Raw genomic sequence first — 20,691 nt, forward strand, 5'->3', positions numbered from 1 at the left:
AACTTTCTTCTTGCCTGGTGAATCTTAGTTGTAGAAGTCATTATATCACTGAAGTGTGAGGCAGTTAAAGGTGAGATATGACACAAATCCTGATTAGGTTTCCAGTAGTGCTAACTCTTTGTATTTCTTGCTTTTTTTTGCTGTCTGCTTGCTAACTTCTTACTTTTGACTGCAAGGCTGACTTTTTTTCCCCCCCCCCCCTCTCGCCCCTCTTTGAAGTGTTTTGACCTGATGTCAGAAGCATCTTCAGATTTAGAGGAAGTGGTTGGCAATCTGGATGAAATTCTCAAAAAGGTTGAGTTGGCTATTTGTGAAGAACTGGATACTGACTTACATGTAAGTTCTAGTCATGCCTACTGTGTCATGACTTCTATATATTTTATACATCTTTGATTTCAGTTTAAAGCTTTTCTTAATGTACCGGATGAGTTTATTTGCTACAAGGCAGCATCTTTTTTTGCAGAGATGTGATAGAAAGTCACTCAGGTTGCTTTCCAGAGAGAAAAGAATGTGTTTTCCAGGTAACAGGCAGAGGACAGCTTTGGGTTACCGGAACTTAGCTTATGTATGACTAGCTTAACAGAAATACTGGGAAAACTGGTTCTTCCCCCATTATGTGCAGAGAAGCTTTCTTTGAGCTGTACTGAGTTTTGGTGCTTGTGTTGAAAATACAGGTGATGAAAAGTAAGTTTATGTTTAAAATAATGGGATTGCCTCTTGGCGTGAATGTGTATGGATAAATTTACTTTTTTCAGTCTTACGAGATTATTAGTTTTTAATCACTTTCATTTTCCATGGGACAAGTGTTCTTGCCTTACTGGTAATCTTTTTCTATGCTTGTCTTAGCCTTTTTCCCAGTTATTTACCTTTTCTGATAAGCATTTCCTCCATTCTCTTTTGCTAACTCTGAGGTGCTTGCATTGTCTCTCCAATGAGAGTCCCTACTGTGCCAGAGGATGGTCATGTCAGCAGAAGTTGAACCTGTTCTTTGATGCAGCGTCATACTAACAACAAACTAGTAGTTTAGTGTGCTTGTGACTGCTCTCTGTGATAGAACCAGTGACTCATTTAGAAGAATGGTTGCATGCTTTAATGCCTCATATCTATTTGACTGTGCTATTCTTAAAAAAAAAATAAATAATGCTTTCATAGCATGTGGAATATGAAATTGGACTTCTGCATAGAAGTGCTAATCAGTTTTATTCTGTTGAAACTATTGGATGAACTCTTAGACTTGCTAACTTCCCTTTTAGAATCTCTTTAAGAAGAGAGAGAAAAATCTGATAAATTATTTTTGCCATTAACAGTGGAATTTCTTAGTGAAGGTTTTAGATCTTAAACATTGGTGTGCATAAATGAAGAACTCTCAATCTTTAATCTCCCTCTGTGTAATTCAATCCAGGAGTATGATGAAACAGAGAAGGGAATAATTATGAGTGCTTACAATAAAGTTATACATAAAGTTCGTCAGGAGCAAAGTATGATCACTGTCATAAAGAACAGATACTTGGCCAGTGTTGAGGTGAGTTTATGCCTTATTTATTGCTGTCACTCTGATCTATACTAGTAATCTTTTCTGACATAATTTCTTTTTGAAAGATGTCGTCTTTTTATAAGGAAATTCTAGGAGTATATTGGCGATGAGAGATTGGTTGGGTTAAGCCTTAAGAATCACAGTTGTGCATTACCTCAGCCAATGCTTCATTTCATTTAAATACAAAGATAGTTTTTTAAAAAATAAAGTTGTGGAAGCTGGAATCTCTGGATTCATTACAAATCAGTAGTATGTAACCTAAGGGGATTGAGCTTTAAGCAGGATGTTGTTTTTCCAGAAGGTTGTTAAAGTAATTAAAATGCAACACAATAAAACCCCTCTTCTGTGGGGAAAGACCCTGAAAAGCTGAATTCAAATAGGCTTCAGGCAGTTTCTCTACTACATTGGACTAAAGGATATTAAAATAGAACGCTTGAACACATTCTGATGGTTTTTTGTTTTTTTGGTTTTTTTCCTTTTTGTCCTAGTTCAAGAAACAGGCTGAGGAATGGCTCAATAGAAGACCTGATATTAACAACTTATTGTTAATTAAGAAAACTGTGAAAAGCTTAAAGGCCCAGTTAAGGTGGAAGCTGGTTGAAAAGAACAACTTTGAGGAAGTATGAAAATGTTACAGTGTTGGTGTTTTTGTCAGTTATTTTTTTCAATTGGTTTAGAAATATTAATTCTGGTTATTCTAAGTAAGTAGTAACTATATAGAACAGTTTGTGTTTTCTGACCTGAATTTTGCCTTTAACTGTGGAAGTTTTGGAGGCCCCTGAGACCAGGCCTGAATGGTTTAAAAAAAACCCCAAAAGTCAGTACATAGCCACTTTGCTGTTTCAGTCCCCAGCCATGGCACTGTGCTTTTAACTAAGTCCCTCTGGTGACGATTGCTGTTCACAGCATGAACAGTTTTGTCCAGCTATTTTTACTGGGCTGGTTGTGTGATTACCTTAAGTTTTTACTTTAATGGTGTACCTCTCCTTTGGTGACAGAAGTCAATGTCTGTTCCCTTCAGAGAAGTCCAAAGAATGTAAATACTACCCCAGCTTCAGTGCTGTTTGTTTGATTGTACATGAATTAATCCGATGATGCTTAAGGAAAAAAAAGAACCTGCATGTGTCTCTCTGTAAGCATTGTACAGGGGCAGTAAGCTTCCAAGAGAGATTTAAAGTGAGACATGCTAATGAAACCCATTGGGAAAAGGGTTCTTGAATAATGAGGTGACATGAGGAGAATTCCTGCTTATGGGAGAAAAAAGTGAATGAATTATGGAACTGGCATTGCTGGTAGATGAATTATGTTGCTGTTATGATTATATGTGATCAACTAATTTAAAAAAAAAAAAAAAGCTCTTTGACTTGGGAAACAAGTAGGCATAGGGCTAGAATGTTTGGTCTGTCACATAAATAAAGAGAACAACTTTCTCCGTGATTAGATTTTAAGAGATTCTGTTATGTTTCCAGGAAGGAGACTGAGTACAATATGCATTTGAGAATATGTTCAACTCTGGAACTGTGATATCAAAGTTGTTTTTTAATCCTGATATAGTAGGTTACCATTGTTTGGTATAATAGCAGAATGAGAATTATATGCTAACTTTGTTATTCCTAATGCAGTCTGATGATTACAGTGAGTTCAAAATGACAAGAATAAAAGAGGAAATTGCTGATCTGCGAAATAGGGTTCTTCAGGGAATATCCAAGGAACAAGAAGAATATGTAAGTATTAAACTACTTAGGCAACTAAAACAAACCTGTATGAGGCACCTCTACGTTTCAGTTGCTTTAATGTGTGCTCTGGGTAAAACATAAAATGTGATTTTTATGGTGTTGAATGTTAAGATGGTCCTTTTTTGGTGAAACCTATGGGAGAAAGCATGGAGGGTGATCAATTTTATCCGTATTTGAACATAGTTTCTTCAGGCCTTCCCCCCCCTTCCCCCCTCCATAAGGGGGTGAGGTGAGAAAAAAGTGTGAGCTATAGCTCTCAACCCAGGAGAGCTGCAGGTGAAAGCATAAGCTCAGTTGCTGAAAAAAGAGTGTATTTCTTGCAAGAAGGGAACTGTTTCCTTATGATTAGGTTAAAGCAGGCTTTTATCCTGAAGTGAAGGAGATCACCCTTTCTTTGTTGTGTATGTGGAGGGAAGAATCAGAAACCATTGCCTTGTGAGTAAGTAGAAGGGCACCAGAATTTGTGGTGATACACCTACCTCTGTAGATGTAGCACTTGTGTGTAACAGTTACCTTGCAGCATTACAGCTGTGTGGGAGGTGCATGAGATGCTGACCTGGTCTGTGCTACTACTTGATTTCTATCTTCCACTTATGCGTAGTGAAGTAGTTTTCCTTTGTTTAGGTCTACTAATGCCTCTTGTAGAAAAGATGAAATGTTTTCTGTGATAGTGCATGAGCTGTTTGGAGCCTTAACACTACCCACCCTCAGATTTAAAAAATCTGTCCATATTGAACTGCTGTATTCATGTTGTGTGTGTTGGTTTTCTTTTTTTTGGGGGTGGGTGGGGTGGGGGTGGTGTTTGTTTGGGTGGTGTGGTTTTGGGGGTTTTTGTTTGTTTGTTTGTTTTAAAGCAAATGGCAGTGTTACTTTGAATGATGTTGTTGAAGGAGATGCAGTCATGGTCAACCTACATTTGAATGTCCTGGGTATACATTGCTAATGTCAGTGTATATTTATATGTGTCAGAAGCCAGTGACCTGAAACTTTGGGCCTTGTTTCCTTCATTTAGGAGAAGCTTACATATTTGGTACAGAAATGGTTCCCTGAATTACCGCTTCTTTATCCAGAAGCAGGAATTCTAAACTTTATGGTAAGCAGAGATTGTGTTTGAATGCACTGCCAGTGAATTGTTTCAGGCACTATCAGGACTGCACCAACAATGCTCTGCATAGTTTGTGTCTATTTGGGGGACGCACACGCTGAGCATTGTTTGTTGTGGTCTTCCTCCTTCTCCCCCTCTTCTGGGAGATGTTCAAGGAATGCATTTCATTAGCTGCCTCATCATGGCCAGCCTCTTCGTAACAGATGCTGTTAACTTTTTAACATGTCCCAACTGATTTTGTGCTCTGCTAAGTTGATTGAGGAGAGGGAGTCAAAGCCTCTGAATCTTAGCAGCTGTTAAATGCCATGCGCTTACCCTGGATATCCGTGTGTGCATGTGCTTCAGAACTCCGGCGGACTTCTGACATACAGCCTGGAGCGAGACCTTTTGGATGCTGAGCCCATGAAGGAACTGAGCACAAAGCGACCTTTAGTGTGTTCGGAAATTCAGGGCCAGAAGGTTCTTTTAAAGGTAATGTTAGCACTGGCTTTCAAGTTAGCGTTGTAGGTGAGGCCTTGGCTTATTAACATGCTGATTCTTAGTGAACTTTGCTGTTCCTTTCATATCCCTGTGTTTAACAGCTCTTTTCTGATGGCAGTTTTTTTTGTTGGGGCCTGTAGAACATGAAGCATTGTTTTCCTTCGATTGCTTCCATGTTGCTTACTGAATTCCCCCTCCCCCCAGCTTCTTTTGAGGACTGCTGTAATGAACAGTGCTTCCCCTCTACTGTCTGTCCTTTCTGGCATCTGGTGGACCTTTTACCGTGCTCATTAATCCTGTCTCTTTTTGCAGATGCTGGTTTGTCTTCCTGATGGTTTCACTGAGACATTTCAGAAACTGCTTCTTTTCCCTTGCTTTGTTTCTCTACCAATCTGCTAGCAACTGGGAAATGAGGGGATGTAGTATTATGAGAGGTGTAGTTGTAAATACTCTTCTTGGTTTTGAATTGGCTTATTTAAATCTCACATTAAGGACATGCTCCCTGTTTTGTTGGTACAAACTTTCTAAGAGTTAATAAGAAAATATGGGAACAATCTGTGACAGTTGGAATTGAGTTTTGTGTTAAGCAGAAGAGGAAGTTATTTGATGGCACCTAACAATATGCATTTCTTTAATTAAAAAAAGTTTAATGCTATAATGTTACAGGCATTAGGAGTAATAGGTTGGGTATCTGTTTTGTTTTTAAGGGCTACTCTGTAGATGTAAGCTCAGAAGCCAAAGTGATAGAAAGAGTTGCCAAGTATCACAGAGCTTGGGATCAACAGAAGGAAAGATCTGGATTATTACAACTGTTGTTCCTTCTTTTCTGCAAGGCAAGATTCAAATTGATGACCTTGATTTCTGGTTTAAGGTGACCTTGATTTCTGGTTTAAGGTGACCTTGATTTCTGGTTTAAGCTGAAAAACTTGCAGTTGGACCTTAAAGTGTTAACATATTTTAAATTGGAGTATTGAATGAGAAAAATAGTTCCTTTCTGAGTTTAGATAAACTGTCTGCTTAGGATAATGAATTGATTTATCACACATCTAATGCCTGTTAAAATTCCAATACTCCTGATATTTGAAACAGTCTGTTTTTCTTTTTTTGTTGTTGAAGTCTGATCCTTTGGTATATTTAATGGTCCCGTACTACCCAGGAGCAAGTCTGGGAGCTTTACAGGCTGATACACCTTTAACTTTAGAAGTAAGTATAACTACTTAGACCATCAGCATTTTAGTTGGTGTGTTTTTGAACTGAACTCCTGCTGTTTTGCTGTATCTTATGGTGCTGATGGTGTTTCAGCAGTGTACTTCCTTTCATGGCTGACAGTGACTCTACAGGGTTGCACAGGATAGCTTGACTGGCATTCTTAGCATCCGGTCAGGCAGCAGTTTATAACTTTCTAAAAGATTTTGCTTGGATACACTTTTTTCATTTATTGAAATTAATGTTTCAGATGTAGTTAGATGTTCAGGGGCAGGTCTTTCTGTACTGAAGTTTTAGAGGACTCCTGTGTGTGTAATTTTTTTTATTATTATTTTTTCCGTCTCTCCTCCCTCACTTCATCCCCCTCCTTTTCTTTTCCTTCCTCCCCACACAGTGTATAGGCAGTTTGGATAGTCATCCCTTCTCAAAGAAGCAGTAGCTAGAAGCCAGTACAGTCTTTTCTCTAGTTCTGTTTGATGACTTGAAGCTTCTGTTTGATGACTTGGACCTACTTGTAAAGGTCCAAGTGGCATGTTCCCCTCCGCCCCCCCCCCCCCCCCCCCATATTTTTTCATGTTAGTGATTTGTTAATCAGTGACTGCTGGCTTTTCTTCCCACCCCCCTGCCCTGCCTGGCTGTGCAAGTCATAATAACGTTACTAGGATTTGATCCATGCTTCATAAAATGGAATTAGCATGAATTCTGAATGTGTACAAACCTAAAAATAAGAAGTCTTAGTTCTGGATAGAAACGTACTTGATACTGTGCTTTGTTTTTTCCATATCTATCTTTGTAATAAACAACCAAATTACATCATTAGGAGGCATTAAAAGTGATGAAAGGAGTGGCCCAAGGTCTACAGACATTGCATGGAGCTAATATAGTGCATGGATCTCTGCATGGAAATAATGTTTTTGCTGTGAATCGAAAACAAGGGATCCTTGGAGACTTTGATTTCACGAAATCAGAGGTAAAAAAAAATCCTTTAATGACTTTTAGTCAGAATTCTGTATCAAAACAGACAGCTGAGTGTGCAATTTAAAAGCTTTATTGTGCTTAGCAGTGAGATTGCTGTTTCATATTCTGAATAAGGTTGAGCAGTTTGAGTCTCATTGAAATTTTTGTAAACAATCTAATCTTGGAGGGGAAAAAGGAATTGCTGAGTGTGGGCTCTGGTTAAGCAAAACAGTGGAACAAAAAAGAGAAGTTGCAGTAGTTGTTGGCTGTCTGTCTTGTGTATTTAAAGGTAATCAATGTCATCAAAGGTGAGGGTAAGAACTAATGTTTGAAGGGCTCATCAAGCTCATGAAGTCTTTGCCTTTCTGTTTGATAGGTAATGGGGTTCTAGTATGTGTTTTAATCTGTTGTGGTATTTGGTAAATTAACAGGATTTCACATGTTGTCTACATATACTTGAATTTATATGTACTTCTGATTTAGTCCTCAGTTTCTGTAGTAAAGAATTTCATAGTTGTTCTTGGGGAAAATCTAATATTCTTTAAGAACACAAGCTATTTTCTTACTCTTCATTGTGTTTACATAGCAAAGTCTCCAATAATAGTATCTCTTCTGTAGTAACCTTTTGACTTTCTAAACTCATTTGAGCTAAAACTTTTTTGTGCTAGAGGTCTGCTTTATGCTTATTTAATTTTTTCATAGTAATATATATTACAATAATATGCCATTATATTAATATAATAAACATAATATAAATAAAAGTAAGTTTCATTGAGAACCTTTATTTCTGCTTTGGAAATGCATTATCTGTTAATGTCGTGAAGAGTGTCAAATGTTTGGACAGCAAGGTGTGCTTCCCTTGAAAGAAATTTCAATTTTCAACATGCTAAAGAGAGATGCCTTAAAAATTTTTGACAGCTGAATTTTCCGAACGGTCATACTCAGCATACATGGTTTCATTGTGAAAAGTGCAAAAGCTGAGGAAGACTATCCCTCTCTTTATTGCTCCCTGCAGGTATGAGCTGTGCTGAAATGAGCAGCTCCCATGTGATAGAGCAGGAAAGTTCTACCCATGGTTCACAGCCAGGATCTAGTTTGTGCCTTTTCTATAGGGGTGTCAGTACTGCTCAGTGCTTGTACTTTCTGCATGATCACAAACGCATGAGTGGAGCTGGTAACTGGTGTGTTACTGAGTACTCTTGGTGATCTGGAGTGTAGTCTTCTCCAGTCTGGCTATAGCTGGTGCTGACTGCTGTCATGGAGGGGGATAGAAACTCAGGATCTAGCTTTTATTTTGACAGTAGACAGTCCTAAAATATGCTAGAAACCAGGAGGGAGGAAGCAGCTATTTTCAGGTGAAGACCAGAAAGGCAGAGAAGAGAAAATAGGAAAGCTGGCAGAACTGAACTTCAGAACTAGAGTTCTTCAAAATAGTGCTGAATGTCTTTTAATATTTGTGATTCCCCCCCCTAGTTTGAGAAGTTTTGCAATTTGTATTCTTTACCACCTTATAAGCCTTAATAGTTCTAGTATGGAACACAGAACTCTATGGTAAAGTCTGACACGTTAAAAGGGATAGGGAGATACATCTGCTTCAGTGTGCTGTTGATCTTGCTTGAAATTATGGGTACAATTTTTTTCCCCGTAGGAACAACGTGCTGCTGGAAACACTATGGTTGTCGGTACCCTGAGCTTAGTTTCTCCTGAACTGAAAATGGGACAGCCAGCTTCTCCAGCCTCTGATATGTATGCTTATGGCTGCCTTCTGTTCTGGGTATGTAATGGCTTGTGGGAGAGTTTCTAGCAATGTTACGGAACGGTAGCAGGCTTATAAAGAGCAATGAATGTTATCTCCAGCTTCTGCTTTGAACTATTTTGGTGAAATAAGTGTTCACATTTTCAACTGAGTGGTAAGTGTAGAACGAATGGGAGTTACGATTAGGGGCAGAACACAGTGCATTTTTCTGTAAAATGCACAATGTAATTTGTACAGTAATAGGAACAAAAATTATGCTTTTGTTCCTCATGCTGTGGATTGTCAGTTCTTACTGCACTGCGCTTCCTATTCATTTGTTGTGAGCCTTTTTTTTTTTTTTCTTGTGACCTTGCCCTTGAGGAATTACCCAAATCAAGAGAGGAAAGATGAAGACAAGGATGGGACTGTCCTATGTTTTGTTTCTTAGTGTGTGTTATGCCAGGGAGGAGAAAGCAATCTACTTTCCTGGTTAAGTGGTATATTGCATAGCATCTCCTACATCTCCTTTTTGTCTTCTGGCGCTGTATTGCTGCCTCCCCAACTCAGGGTGTCAGTGCCATGTGTTCTGAATGGGAAAACTTCAAATCTTCCAGACCTGAAAAGCCACAAGCTACCCAGCAAGTGCTGGTGTTCCCAGGCAGTGACTTTGCATGAGCACTTGATACGTTGGAACTGGTTCAATGAGTACCAGTTGGAGCTCCAGGTACATGGGGCTCTTCCTGGGAAACACTGGCAGTTCCATCAGCTGCACAGTGATGGCTTCAGTAATCCCTTTTGTGCCGTGGCATCTTAAAAACACTTCCTAACAGAGATGTAAACTGCAAGTTGATAGGTAGCCACTGTCAGTTACCTGTGCTGAGATGATGAAGCTGGTTCATATAAGAGTCACTTTTCATTATGTTTTATTCCTAATTTAGGAAGCAGTTGCTTAAAATTAAGTAATTTTCTATTGAAATAGATGAACTAAAGTGTAGCTTAATATCGTAGATATTTATCATTTATTAATGTGGTATGGTTTAGTTAGAACACTTTCAGTACCACTAATCAGATCTTCATCTGTTCTAGAAAAAAAGGTTTTTACAAGTAGAAGTGAGTAAAAAGAAAAAAAACAACAGTTAAAAAAAAAAAACCACCGTTTTACAAGTGGCTGACTCTGCTTGAAGAGAATATTTGGGATGCAGCAAGCTTGACATGCTTCTGAAACCTCATCCAAGTTTGCCAGCTGAATTTCAGATTAATCCATATGCAACTAATCTTCAGCTCGGACTTGGTGTTGTATTGATTATTTGATGGAAAATTCTAGCTCAAGTGTTAGTATTATGTTCAACAGTTGCTGGTTTCATGTTGAGCATATGAAATTGCATTCTCCCTTGTTAAACAGCAATGGCACTTCTAAAATTGAGACAGTGGTTTTCCAAGTTCTCTGTTGATCTGTGTCACAACAGCCCACCACTGACTAAACATGTTTCCTTTTGCTGTCTATGCAGTTATTCAGAGTAGAGGCATTTTCAGCTTAACCTGCAGGCAGGGTTTTGGAAAATGCTGTACTCGGGCATGGTTCTAGGCAAAAGTAAAGACTGGGGAAATTTTACTTTGATTATGGGTAGAGGGTTTGTATTTGTGTGTTAGAGTACTCCTCAGCATTTCTTAAAGAGGATATATAATTAAACTTACAGCTTGGACATGGACTTTGAGTCATATTTTAAAAAGTCTATTTTTTTTGACCTCTAAAATTTCTTTTGATACTAATTTTTTTTCCCCTTCTTTCTGCATAAGGGGAACTTGAGCCCCTTGCATGTTTTTTCCCTACTGTGAAATTAGGAAGAAAGCCTTTCCCTGCTGTTTTCCTGTAACAATCCATTTTCATGTGAAACCTGGCATGTCCTTGACTGATGTTTGATTTTGTTAAACGAAAAGGAAAAAAACCCCACTGGTGTTATGCATTACGTGTCTTTTCATTTACAGCTTTGCATTCAAAACCAGGAGTTCAGCACAAAAGAAGATGGAACACCTGAGGTGGATGTGGTTGTCATGGTATGTTAATTGTTGGATGAGGATGATTAGACTGCTCTTGTTTAGAGGTGGTTAATCAATAATTTTTTTTTTAACAAGTCAAACATTTCATTGTAAGTGCTGGGTTGAGAAAACGTTCTTAATTGACTATTTGAGTAATCCTAAGTAGCATGCATAAATAAAATTATGTTTGAGAAGGTAGAAAACCCCAGAGTTTTCTTAATATTTAACTCTGACCTCAGGAGGAGCAACTTCTTCACAGATAACTATTAATTGAATGACACCAAGTTACAGACTTGGGGAATAAGTCATTGAGATTCAGCCTCAAAGGAGGTATTTGAATTGGGAACCTATCTTTTCTGAAGTCAGGGATGTTGAATTTGTTCATCTGTCTTTCTGCATAATGGTTGCACAGTGCTTAAGCGTTAATAAAACAGCCAAATTCCATTTTAATCAATTAAACGTGGTTGTAAAAGCGTACTGTGCCCTTTATTCTTTGGTTTGGGTTTGTTTTGTGTGTGTGAAACAAACTTTCCTGTGCCTCTGAAACAAATGCACAGATGAAAGTGGACCCTGCATGATATGAATTTGTGTTGTTGCTTTCATTCTTTCAACTGTTGTTCTCTGTCTACTGTATGCCAGTAACTGTTGTCACCTTGAACTCTATTTCCAGTCCCTTTTTTGAAGCTTATCCTTGCCCAGTGCCTCAGTGACTCTTTGAGAATAAGTAGAGCTGTGTGCCTTCACGTTCCCCAATTTAGGTCTCCAACTTTGAAGTCTATACTTTGCTAACTTCCCTATTTCTTGGATATTAATCATAAGCAGATAATTTTATGGCCTTCTCTCTGTGTGCCATATTTACCTGAGCGCTTGTCTTTCCTTGGGTTTATTTTCTTGTGTAACTCTCTTTCCCGTAAGCTTTTAGCCTTCTGGCCAGGAGTTAAGACCTTTTTTCTTGCCTGCTTTCAACCTCTTCTACCTTTGCTACAGGTGATTCCTTTTCCTCCTTATAAAAGTTGGAATAACAAAAGAGATGCCTCCATACATAGTTTAAAGAAATTCACTGGGAGCTTTATGGACCTTTTTCAAATCATTAGCCTTCCCAGACTAGTTCCTGCTTCATAATTTTTTGCTGTACTTCTGCTTGTCTAGTTACTGACTGCTTTGTTCTTGTGCTGTGTCCCTCTCATCTCCCTTGAGTGGATTGCCCTTGTGTTTTTTAATCTGTATGGACTACTTCTCATATCATGCTTATTCTGTTGATCTTACTTTAAGTGAGAGCTTACTGCTTTATCTAGATTTGAGGAGGCCATGAAACTCTTCAAATTAAGCCTTACACTATTAAAAAACCTGCAAGTGGGTGACTGTTTAGCTTTTAAGTGAAGTCTTAGGTTATGGATAGAATTTCCTAAGGAATATAGGGAAGAGTTAGAGGTTAATCCCAATGTTTTCTAGAAAAGTAGAAAACAAAGCAGCAGAGGTGCTGTTGGTCAGATAAATTTGGGTTGTTTTGTCAAGGGAAAAAGAAACACAAATAATAAATCCCTCTTTATTGGTTATACTTGTGTATTGATGATTTGCCTGCTTTGCGGAGATAACTATTAAAGCATGGGGTTAAATTACTAGAATTGTGTTCATTATGAGCTTAGTGTATCCTGTTTACTGTGTTTAGGTTAAGAAACTGTTACGATACAGTACTAGACTTAACACAGCTGTAGTGATTCCAGTGTCTAGGCAGGGTAGCTTGTGTATTACTGCATAACATGGTACTGTAAATAATCTTGTTTTATTAGATGACTCTTATCTTCTACACTATGTCTTTTAATAACTTCATTTCAGCAATGTTCTCCAGTGATGAAAGCATTAATGATGAAGCACAGGACTGTACCAAATCCCTCTGCAAAAGTATTGCCAGTGTAACACTACCATGGAAAAATAAAAGAATAAAACATGCACCATTTCAGCAGGGAGGTGATCCTGTAAATAGTGTTTCTTATCATTCATTATAGTTGCTTGGTTTCATATTAAAAATTAAGTGAATGTCATGAAACGCAAAATACTATAGCAAACAAGATTCAGTACTTCATGATTCACCATTAGGGCTAACAAGAGGGTTTTCAATATATTCCACAAAACTTGTACAGAACAGTCTGCCTCATTCAGAACCGTCTGTGGCATTCAGCATTATGCCTAATAATCCTTAGATACTGAAAAACCTAACTTTGTCTCATGCATAAGAGAAACTTAATTGTTCAAGGAAATAGAAAAGATTTCTTGGGACATCAAAAATAGGAGTTAGTTCACTTCTGTTTCCCATAAAATTTCTGCTGTGATAATGTTTTATAATTAAGGTCTGAAGTATGCAAATCAAAGTTTAAACGGCCAGTTTCAGGCTATTATACTTCTGTGTTCTTCTGTAGTAGGTATCTTCTGAAGTGCAAACAGCTGCCTTTATCTCACGGACAATTAATTAATTTAGCCATTACTGTTCTTAGCAGGGATTAATTCATTTTACAGCTTTTAATAAGAGCAAGTGTCTTTAACTTTTGTCCCTGATGAAAAGCAGCAGCATTTGATTTTGACCTTGTCAGATGATACGATCCTAATCAATACATCATAGTTGGCAGTTTTTAAGGATTCATCCTGTATGTGTGTGCACGCACGTGCACCAACCACCAAAGTCTGCTGGAAAGCAATCTGTGCTGCCTGCAGTGCATAGGAACACACATAAGGGTTTTACTGAGAAATGTAATACTAATAAATATCTTTCAGCTGTTTCTTGGGGAATCTTTTAGACCCCTGGCTGTTAATCCTTGTCCCACTTCTTGGGGAAAATCTGTTTTGCTTTTAAGTGCTTTATCTGTAATCAGCTTATTCAGAATTAATCTCCATGCCCATCTGCAGGCTCTTGACAGGCTGGTAATTTCCCTCCGATCTCAGTCTCGTGCCCAGAGGAATTGCACACTTGCAACTAATAAAATTCTTGTTGTTTTCAGCAAATGTAAAATTGCCACAGGAAAATAACATTAGGCTTTAAAACAGGGATATTAATGTCAGGTAACTGTTGAGGAAAAGCAAAGTTCAGAGATAAGATCTTGTAGCCACTCATTTAGCCATGCCAACCTTCAGTGTTCAGTGTGTTTCAGCATCCAGTTTTGTGTATTTTTTTAAAAAAAAAGGTAAATAAGAGCAAACACAATGAAATGGAGTTAATATGATGAAATGTTGTCCTACAACAGTATTCCTTGTGGAATCAATTTTCAGTTTCCTTAGTGTGAGAAGATGGTGAGAAGGGAATATATTTGTTGTTGACAGACGTTTGATAGTATCATGAAATGCAAATGTACAAGTACAAAGCTTTTCAAGCTCTTTAAATGCTCAGGCTTTCTTCACTTTTAATTTTGCAGAGGAAGTCTGTAGACATGGTTCACTCCTGTATTTCATTGCACATTTGGATCTTCATAAGTAGAGATTTTTCTATTGAGCATTTAAAATGTTTTATAAACAGATGTTTTCAGATCTCATCTTTTCCCCCAGATTTCAGATTATTTGGGGAGTGGCTAATTCTCCAGAGTCACTCTGATAATTAGTGGAAGACTTGGAAATTGTCTGCTTGTTTCTGTCTTGTCAAGTTTATGACTACTTCTGTACATTCCTTTGCATTACAGTGATTCTTCTGTCTGGGTGAAATGGGGAGAGGTCAGAGGTGTACAGGTAGCTTGTGCTTTGCTGTTTTATTGACCCTGGCCAGAGATGTTGCTGGCTTGGAGACTGTGAACAAGCAAGCCTTCTTATGGAAAGATTCTGCTCCCATTGAGTTTTGGTGATCTAGATTTCTAGATCAGCATTTGAGATTGTCTTTCTTGCAGTCCCCTTGTCCAAAATCCAGCGTGTGCTCTTCCTCACTCAGCAGCTGATGTTTATGAATATGTGTAGCAGCTGTGTTTTTTATGTTTTGTGTATGGAGTCCAGCACTGTTAATGTACTAAGCGTTTAGGCATGTAATCCCTTCTGATAAATCCAAAGAGCCTAAGTGTAAGTGGTGGGTTAATAGCAAAAGAGCTGCTGTTGATTTAGAGCCCATTACTTTGGTTTCCTTTTTTTTCCTGACAGAAGTTAAAAGATGAAGTTGTAGAAAGTGAATGGCACCTGTTCTGTTCCTTCTCAGTAGAAAGACCTACTGCAGTATTTCTCTAATTTATGGTAGTTCAATGAATTGATATTTTAAAATATAATAACTCATGATCTTCTGTGAAATCTGCTGACACCAGGTTGACAGAGCTGGTGCTGAATGCTTGCTTTTATATTGTTAATGAGCACTATGACTGTCAAATGTTGCTGACCATTGGAATGCTATGGTACAACCTTTTGTGAGGACTTTGGGCCCTAAGGACTTACAAGATGTGTTCATCAAATACTTGGTTGTTATTTGTAATTGAGTTTGTTTTGCTTGCTGATGAAATCATTCTCCCTCTGTTTGTAGGATGATAAAGTTAAATCTCTTCTCCTGAATTTGTTCTGCTGTAACAGACTGACAGCTGAGCAGGTGCTGAGGCATGATTGCTTCCTTGTAGTTGATGCGGTTCTAGTTTCACCACAACCAGGTGAAGAGTATAAGCCATGTGAAGAACATGATTCTGAGAAGACAGATGGAGAGAAGAATGTGATTAACTGAGGAGAGTGGAGCAAGCCCTACTCAATAGATGAACTTTTCCATCAGGTGTTTGATTGAGATGTCTGTTTTTGTTTGGTTTTGAAATCATTGTCTGGATCTGGAATCTCAAAATAATAAAAGGTTTGGCAGGTGCAGTCATGTTTTGTGATTACATAATCTTCACTGTGTTTTCTTCTAAGTACGTTCTGTTCTAAGCAAGTGTTTAGGGGTATAAGTGTGGTGTTACTGATTGTGTTCTTAGTTTGTCATCCTTATTCTCTGTCTGTTATATAGGCTTTAAATTTACAGAGAATAGTTTTGTTAGATGTCAGAGGTCTTTAAGATGAAGTTTTAGTGACTTGGTTTTGTATCCAGTTTTCTATCCCTCTTCTTGCTGTGATTCCAGATAATATGTTCCTCTTAAAGATGCTCTAGGGTATTACCTTTTTGCTAGAGTCTTACTGCATAGCCAACATGTTCCCACAGCAACTGCCTTCAAGATATAAGGTGGGGGGTTGGAAAGTACTGCTTTGACAACTGGTAATGGAAATGGAGAGCAGCCTGCCTCTTTTCTGTCTTTTTGCATTTGAAAAACACAATTGGCTTTCCGGAGAGCAGGCATCCTTCTAGTTGTTCCTTTGCAGTGCTGCTGCTAACCAAAATACTATACACATACAAGCCGTAGTTTTTGCAAATGCTTGCTCTACATAAGTGTGTGTATGTATCATCTGTTCTTACTTGTTCGCAATAGCTATAAAGATGTGATATTCATGAGCGGGTTTGTTTGCCTGCAATACTTCGCTGTTAATGTTACCATTGAAAGAGTTTTGTCAGCTCTTTATTTTTACAGGAAATTGTTGCTTATCTTTATGAAGGTTTTCCTTCTTGGAAAGAAACAGGTCAAAATGTGCAGAGTTGCTGTAGCAGTATATTTAGCCTCTGGGTGTTGCTCTTGGACAGCGCTGTTGGCAGACTAGTATGTTGTAGAGGAATTATTGAGGCTGCATGTTGGATGAAGAATGTGAAAATGCAGTATCTAATGGGCAAGAAGCAGCACCAGGGGAATTGGGGAGCTCCCAGGTACAATAATACGGTCCACAGTGGGTAGGAGATACCTTGGCACATCCACATCTGATACTAGACTTGGTTTTCCATCCTTAAACCAATTAGTTGTTTTATATGGAGTAGCATGTAAGATGCTTCATCCTTTTTTTCATTAAATGATAATTATTTTTTAATTTCTATAATGTGTATGTAAACGATGATAGCAAAACCTTTGTTAAAAATATTTTTTATGTAGAATTTTTTGTTAGTGTCATAAATATTTTCATGACAGAAATCACAGAAGAATAATATCTTGGTTTTTGTCAATGAAAATAAACAGTTTAGCAATTTTGTGGGATGCTTTCCAAATACTGATTGCAGTCTTTCACTGTTAATAAAAGGCTAACTTTAATTTTAATGTTAAACACTGAATAAAGGTTAGAAGACTAACGTGGTGGTTTGTGTTGTGCTGTGTCATGTATATTAGAATAAATTTTTGCCCAGTTTTCCTGCTCCAGAGTCCATGCAACCTAAAGTGTACTACTTAAATCCCCAAATTGCTAACCTTCTTGATTTTCTGAAAACAGAAGTCTCTGTGTATGCTTGATTAAAAAAATGGCAGCCTCTTCAAAAATCTCTTCACCAGCTGTAAGGAATACAATTTTACATGTGGAACCTAGCATGTGAGATTTTTTTTAAAAAAACCAATAGACTGCAATAAAACTTTGAAACCTTTTGGTATATATGAGTGTCAGGGTATGAGACAGCCTTTCCATTTGAATTAAATGTTGATTACAGTCTTAGCATCACCAGTTCTGTTTGTTTCTACTTCAACCTTCCCTATGGTAATTTTGTAGCCGTGGCTTTCTTTTCATTTCTTACTTGCCGGAGGCCTTAAGAAAATAGATTGGTTCAGGGTCATGTTGCACAGCTGTCCTGCCAAAACTGAATACAAACCCTTGGTAGTAGCCTGCCTGCTGTTAAGTTTGACACGCCTTTTTCCACTGCATCTCTTCCAGCTAGAAGATGGGTACTTGGAGGATAGAGAAGGGAGGTTGAAATGATCCTGTAGGAACAGTCTGTATCCTTCCTCACCTGCTGCACCCTTCCTTGGTACTGGCATTCTGCAATTGTGAACAGTGTCCTTGTACTGACCATGTTGATGCAGGACCTTCAGGGGCTGAGTATTGCTTCACTGAGAAGTAAGGACTTCAGTTGCTGTCATGGGCCTAGACATTCATATCATCTTATGGCCTCTAAAGGAAAGCCTGCAGTTCCAGGTCTTGGTGCTGACAACTTCCTTTTATGAGGACTGTTACCTTTGTTACTTCTTCAGACTTGTGTTCTCTCTGCCCTCCTCACCTTGGTGTCCACTAGTCGTGTGTTGGTATCAGTCTTGGCTTTTGCTCAGGACATCATACCCAAGTCAGCTCCTACAGTTGCCTTCTAGGCTGTAGATCTGGCAACAAAATCACCTAAGAGGAAATACTTTATTCAGGTACCTGCCAACAACCACTTCCTCTGGCTCTCCCTAACCTAGCCTGCAGACTTGGGATAGGGCTGGCTTTCTTTGGGAAATCTTTCAGCAGATTGGAAGAGCATCAACATTTCTGTCTCCAGGGTTTGGGTGGAGCTGTAGGAACTACTCTTCCTTTCTGGATGCTGCACGTCTGGTCACTTCTGGAGACTCCTGCTGTTCTGTTCACTGCCTCTTAATCTTCATGCCCACCCTAACATCCATAACTACATCTTTCCACGTAGTCCACTGGTCACTCCGTTAGTATTTAACACTTCTGCCTGTGTAGTTTAGAGAAGGGTGGGGTTTTTTGTACTTCAAAATAGCTTTCTGCTAGAACAGAGTCCTTCTTGTTAGCTTACTAGTATTTTAACAATTTTTTTGCTGATGGTGCCTGCAGGTTAAATTGTATTCCTTCACAGGCAACTGCCTCAAGGACTTCCTCTAAATGGGAAAAAATTTATTTCATCTGCAGTCACTTCATTTCCCCAACTTGCAAGGAAATTGGTATGAATTCATCCTGATTATGCACCATGCCACACTTCACTTGTAGCTCCTGCAGCAGTTATCTTGAAACATGGGTTTTTCACAGCAGACACACTGTAGCTAGATAGACTGAAAACAGTTGTCAGATTGTCCTATCCTTTAGGTTTGTGGACAGATCGGCTGTTATGACATGGAATTCTGTTCTGCTAGTGCCAGCCTACACTGGGGTGGGGGCACGTGGGCTCAGGTGTTGGAATTGGGTTTTGGCAGCTTTAAATTTGGGGGCTGCAGTACATCAAGATCATACCGCATAGAAGCATGTTCATAAGTTAAAACCATTTGAATTGGAACTTTTTTTAATATATTTTATTATCCCTTTTGTCTGGTATCTGTGTGTTACAGCTGCAAGGTATGTTACCAATAGGTGGGGAGAAAACAATTTGCCCTGCTGTGTGAAGATGTGATGATGGCTTATATTTGTTACCCCACTGTCTTGTTAGTAGCTAGTTGGCTGCCTGAGGCCTATGGGTAGGACCCCCTTCCACTTGCTGTACAGCAGAGCTGGGAAAGTTTGCCAAAACTCCCTGATAACGTTTCTTCACTAGTAAACTTCCAGCTATTCAGCTTTTCTGCAATCTTAACGATTGGTAGCATGGTCAAGGAGACTGGATCTGTTCTGTCTCATCTTGACAGTCCCATTGTGGACCAGAAGGTTTTCACGTCTGGAGTATCATATTACAAGTTTAATCCGTCAGTTCAGCAGTCCTCTGGCTTCTTCATGATCTTTTTCAGCTCTGTGGCATGGTGTTTCGGAAAAGGCGAGAGCTGTACCGCCTGCTGTCAGTATGCTGGTTATTGGCAGATTTGACAGCTCTGGAGAAAGAGTCCTTGTTTGAAGTGGAAGAAGATGGTGCATGTGAGCACGGGGGCTTTGAGATGCAAGATATTATTCCCGTAGATTACTCAGGAGCAGGTTTTGCTCTTACTAGGTGTGTCTTGGATTGTGTGTTCTCCCAGATGTGGCCTAGGATGCCTGTGCTGTTGAAGTGCATGTTATGGCCTTGCAATCAGTACATGGTTGCATGTAGTTAGTTCGAAGGGCTGAGGGAACATTAATAATGTCCTCTCTATCACTTACCAAGTCCTCCATGCATTTCTGCAGCTTTTCTTTCTAACCGCTTTCTTGAGAAGTTTTCTTCGGTTCCCTGTCCTTGCTCTGGTAATGTTTTTCTGTTGCTCTCAAAGACAGTCTGTTGTGGTGTTACCGGAACCTGAAAATCTGTGAAATGCAAGTTCTTAATAGTGTTGCCTTATGTAACCTGTGGTGGGTTAAGTTATTGCCTGCTGCCCCACTTTGGCCTGCCAAGGCAGGAGTAGAGTAGACACAGGGGCAGTTCTTGAAAGAGAATGTAAAAGTTACGTACCCAGTAGCTGGTCTTGTGGGTGTCTTGAGGTTCAGTAGGAGGTTTTTAAGTGGTAATTAGCACACTTCAAATTTTTATGCTGCATTTGCATGAACCATGGTAAATTGCAGGGTGCCTGCAAGCTGTGCAAGTCCTACCAGCTGAAACACTGAACAAACATGCAAGAAGCCTTGTGCAGCATAAGTCACGTACAATGTAAGCGTGTTATAGCCAGCACAATGCAGAGGATTTTTTTGTGTACAAGTATCTCACTTTTAGTTTACAGAATTGGTTTCAGTTTACAGAATCAGTCAGTCTCCATAGGAGAGAAACCAGGAGAATTCCTTTGGAGCAAATAGATTGAAGATGCTTTGGTCCAGCCACTGTGATGAAAGCTGGATGAATACTTGGAAGTAAAAGCCTGCTGACCTCGTGTCGTGGTTTCAGCCCAGCCGGTAACAAAGGACCACGCAGCCGCTCGCTCACTCCTCCCGCGCCCCTCCAGTTGGATGGGGAGGACAATAGGAGGAGAGAAAAGGAAAAAAAACCCCGAACCTCGAGGGTTGAGACAGGGGCAGTTTACTGGGACAACACCAAAAAAAGAGAAGTTACAACAACAACAATGGTACCAATAAAAGAGTATACAAAAGGAGTGATGCACAGTGCAACTGCTCACCACCCGGAACCCGACGCTCCGCCACCTCCCCCATCAAAATTCGAGAGCGCTCCCCCCAGCCCGCTCCCCATTTATATACTGAGCATGATGGCACATGGTATGGAATAGCTCCTTGGCTAGTTCAG

At 39.1% G+C, this 20,691-nt stretch overlaps 1 protein-coding gene across 1 annotated transcript in view; it reads left to right on the top strand.

The window, feature by feature from the left end:
* Window positions 1-16,905, top strand: part of STK31 (serine/threonine kinase 31) — a 42,742-nt gene extending 25,837 nt beyond the window's left edge. The window contains exons 14-25 of the mRNA XM_075041970.1: window positions 220-336; window positions 1,403-1,522; window positions 2,023-2,154; window positions 3,157-3,258; window positions 4,283-4,363; window positions 4,721-4,846; window positions 5,563-5,688; window positions 5,972-6,058; window positions 6,882-7,031; window positions 8,667-8,792; window positions 10,740-10,808; window positions 15,271-16,905. Of these exons, the coding sequence (XP_074898071.1) occupies window positions 220-336; window positions 1,403-1,522; window positions 2,023-2,154; window positions 3,157-3,258; window positions 4,283-4,363; window positions 4,721-4,846; window positions 5,563-5,688; window positions 5,972-6,058; window positions 6,882-7,031; window positions 8,667-8,792; window positions 10,740-10,808; window positions 15,271-15,462 (1,428 nt within the window). The 3' untranslated portion in view covers window positions 15,463-16,905. The remainder of the gene's footprint in view (window positions 1-219; window positions 337-1,402; window positions 1,523-2,022; window positions 2,155-3,156; window positions 3,259-4,282; window positions 4,364-4,720; window positions 4,847-5,562; window positions 5,689-5,971; window positions 6,059-6,881; window positions 7,032-8,666; window positions 8,793-10,739; window positions 10,809-15,270) is intronic.
* Window positions 16,906-20,691: the final 3,786 nt, after the last annotated feature.

The sequence above is a fragment of the Buteo buteo genome, chromosome 2 (assembly GCF_964188355.1).
Source record: "Buteo buteo chromosome 2, bButBut1.hap1.1, whole genome shotgun sequence".
In the NCBI taxonomy this organism is placed as follows: Eukaryota; Metazoa; Chordata; class Aves; order Accipitriformes; family Accipitridae; genus Buteo; species Buteo buteo.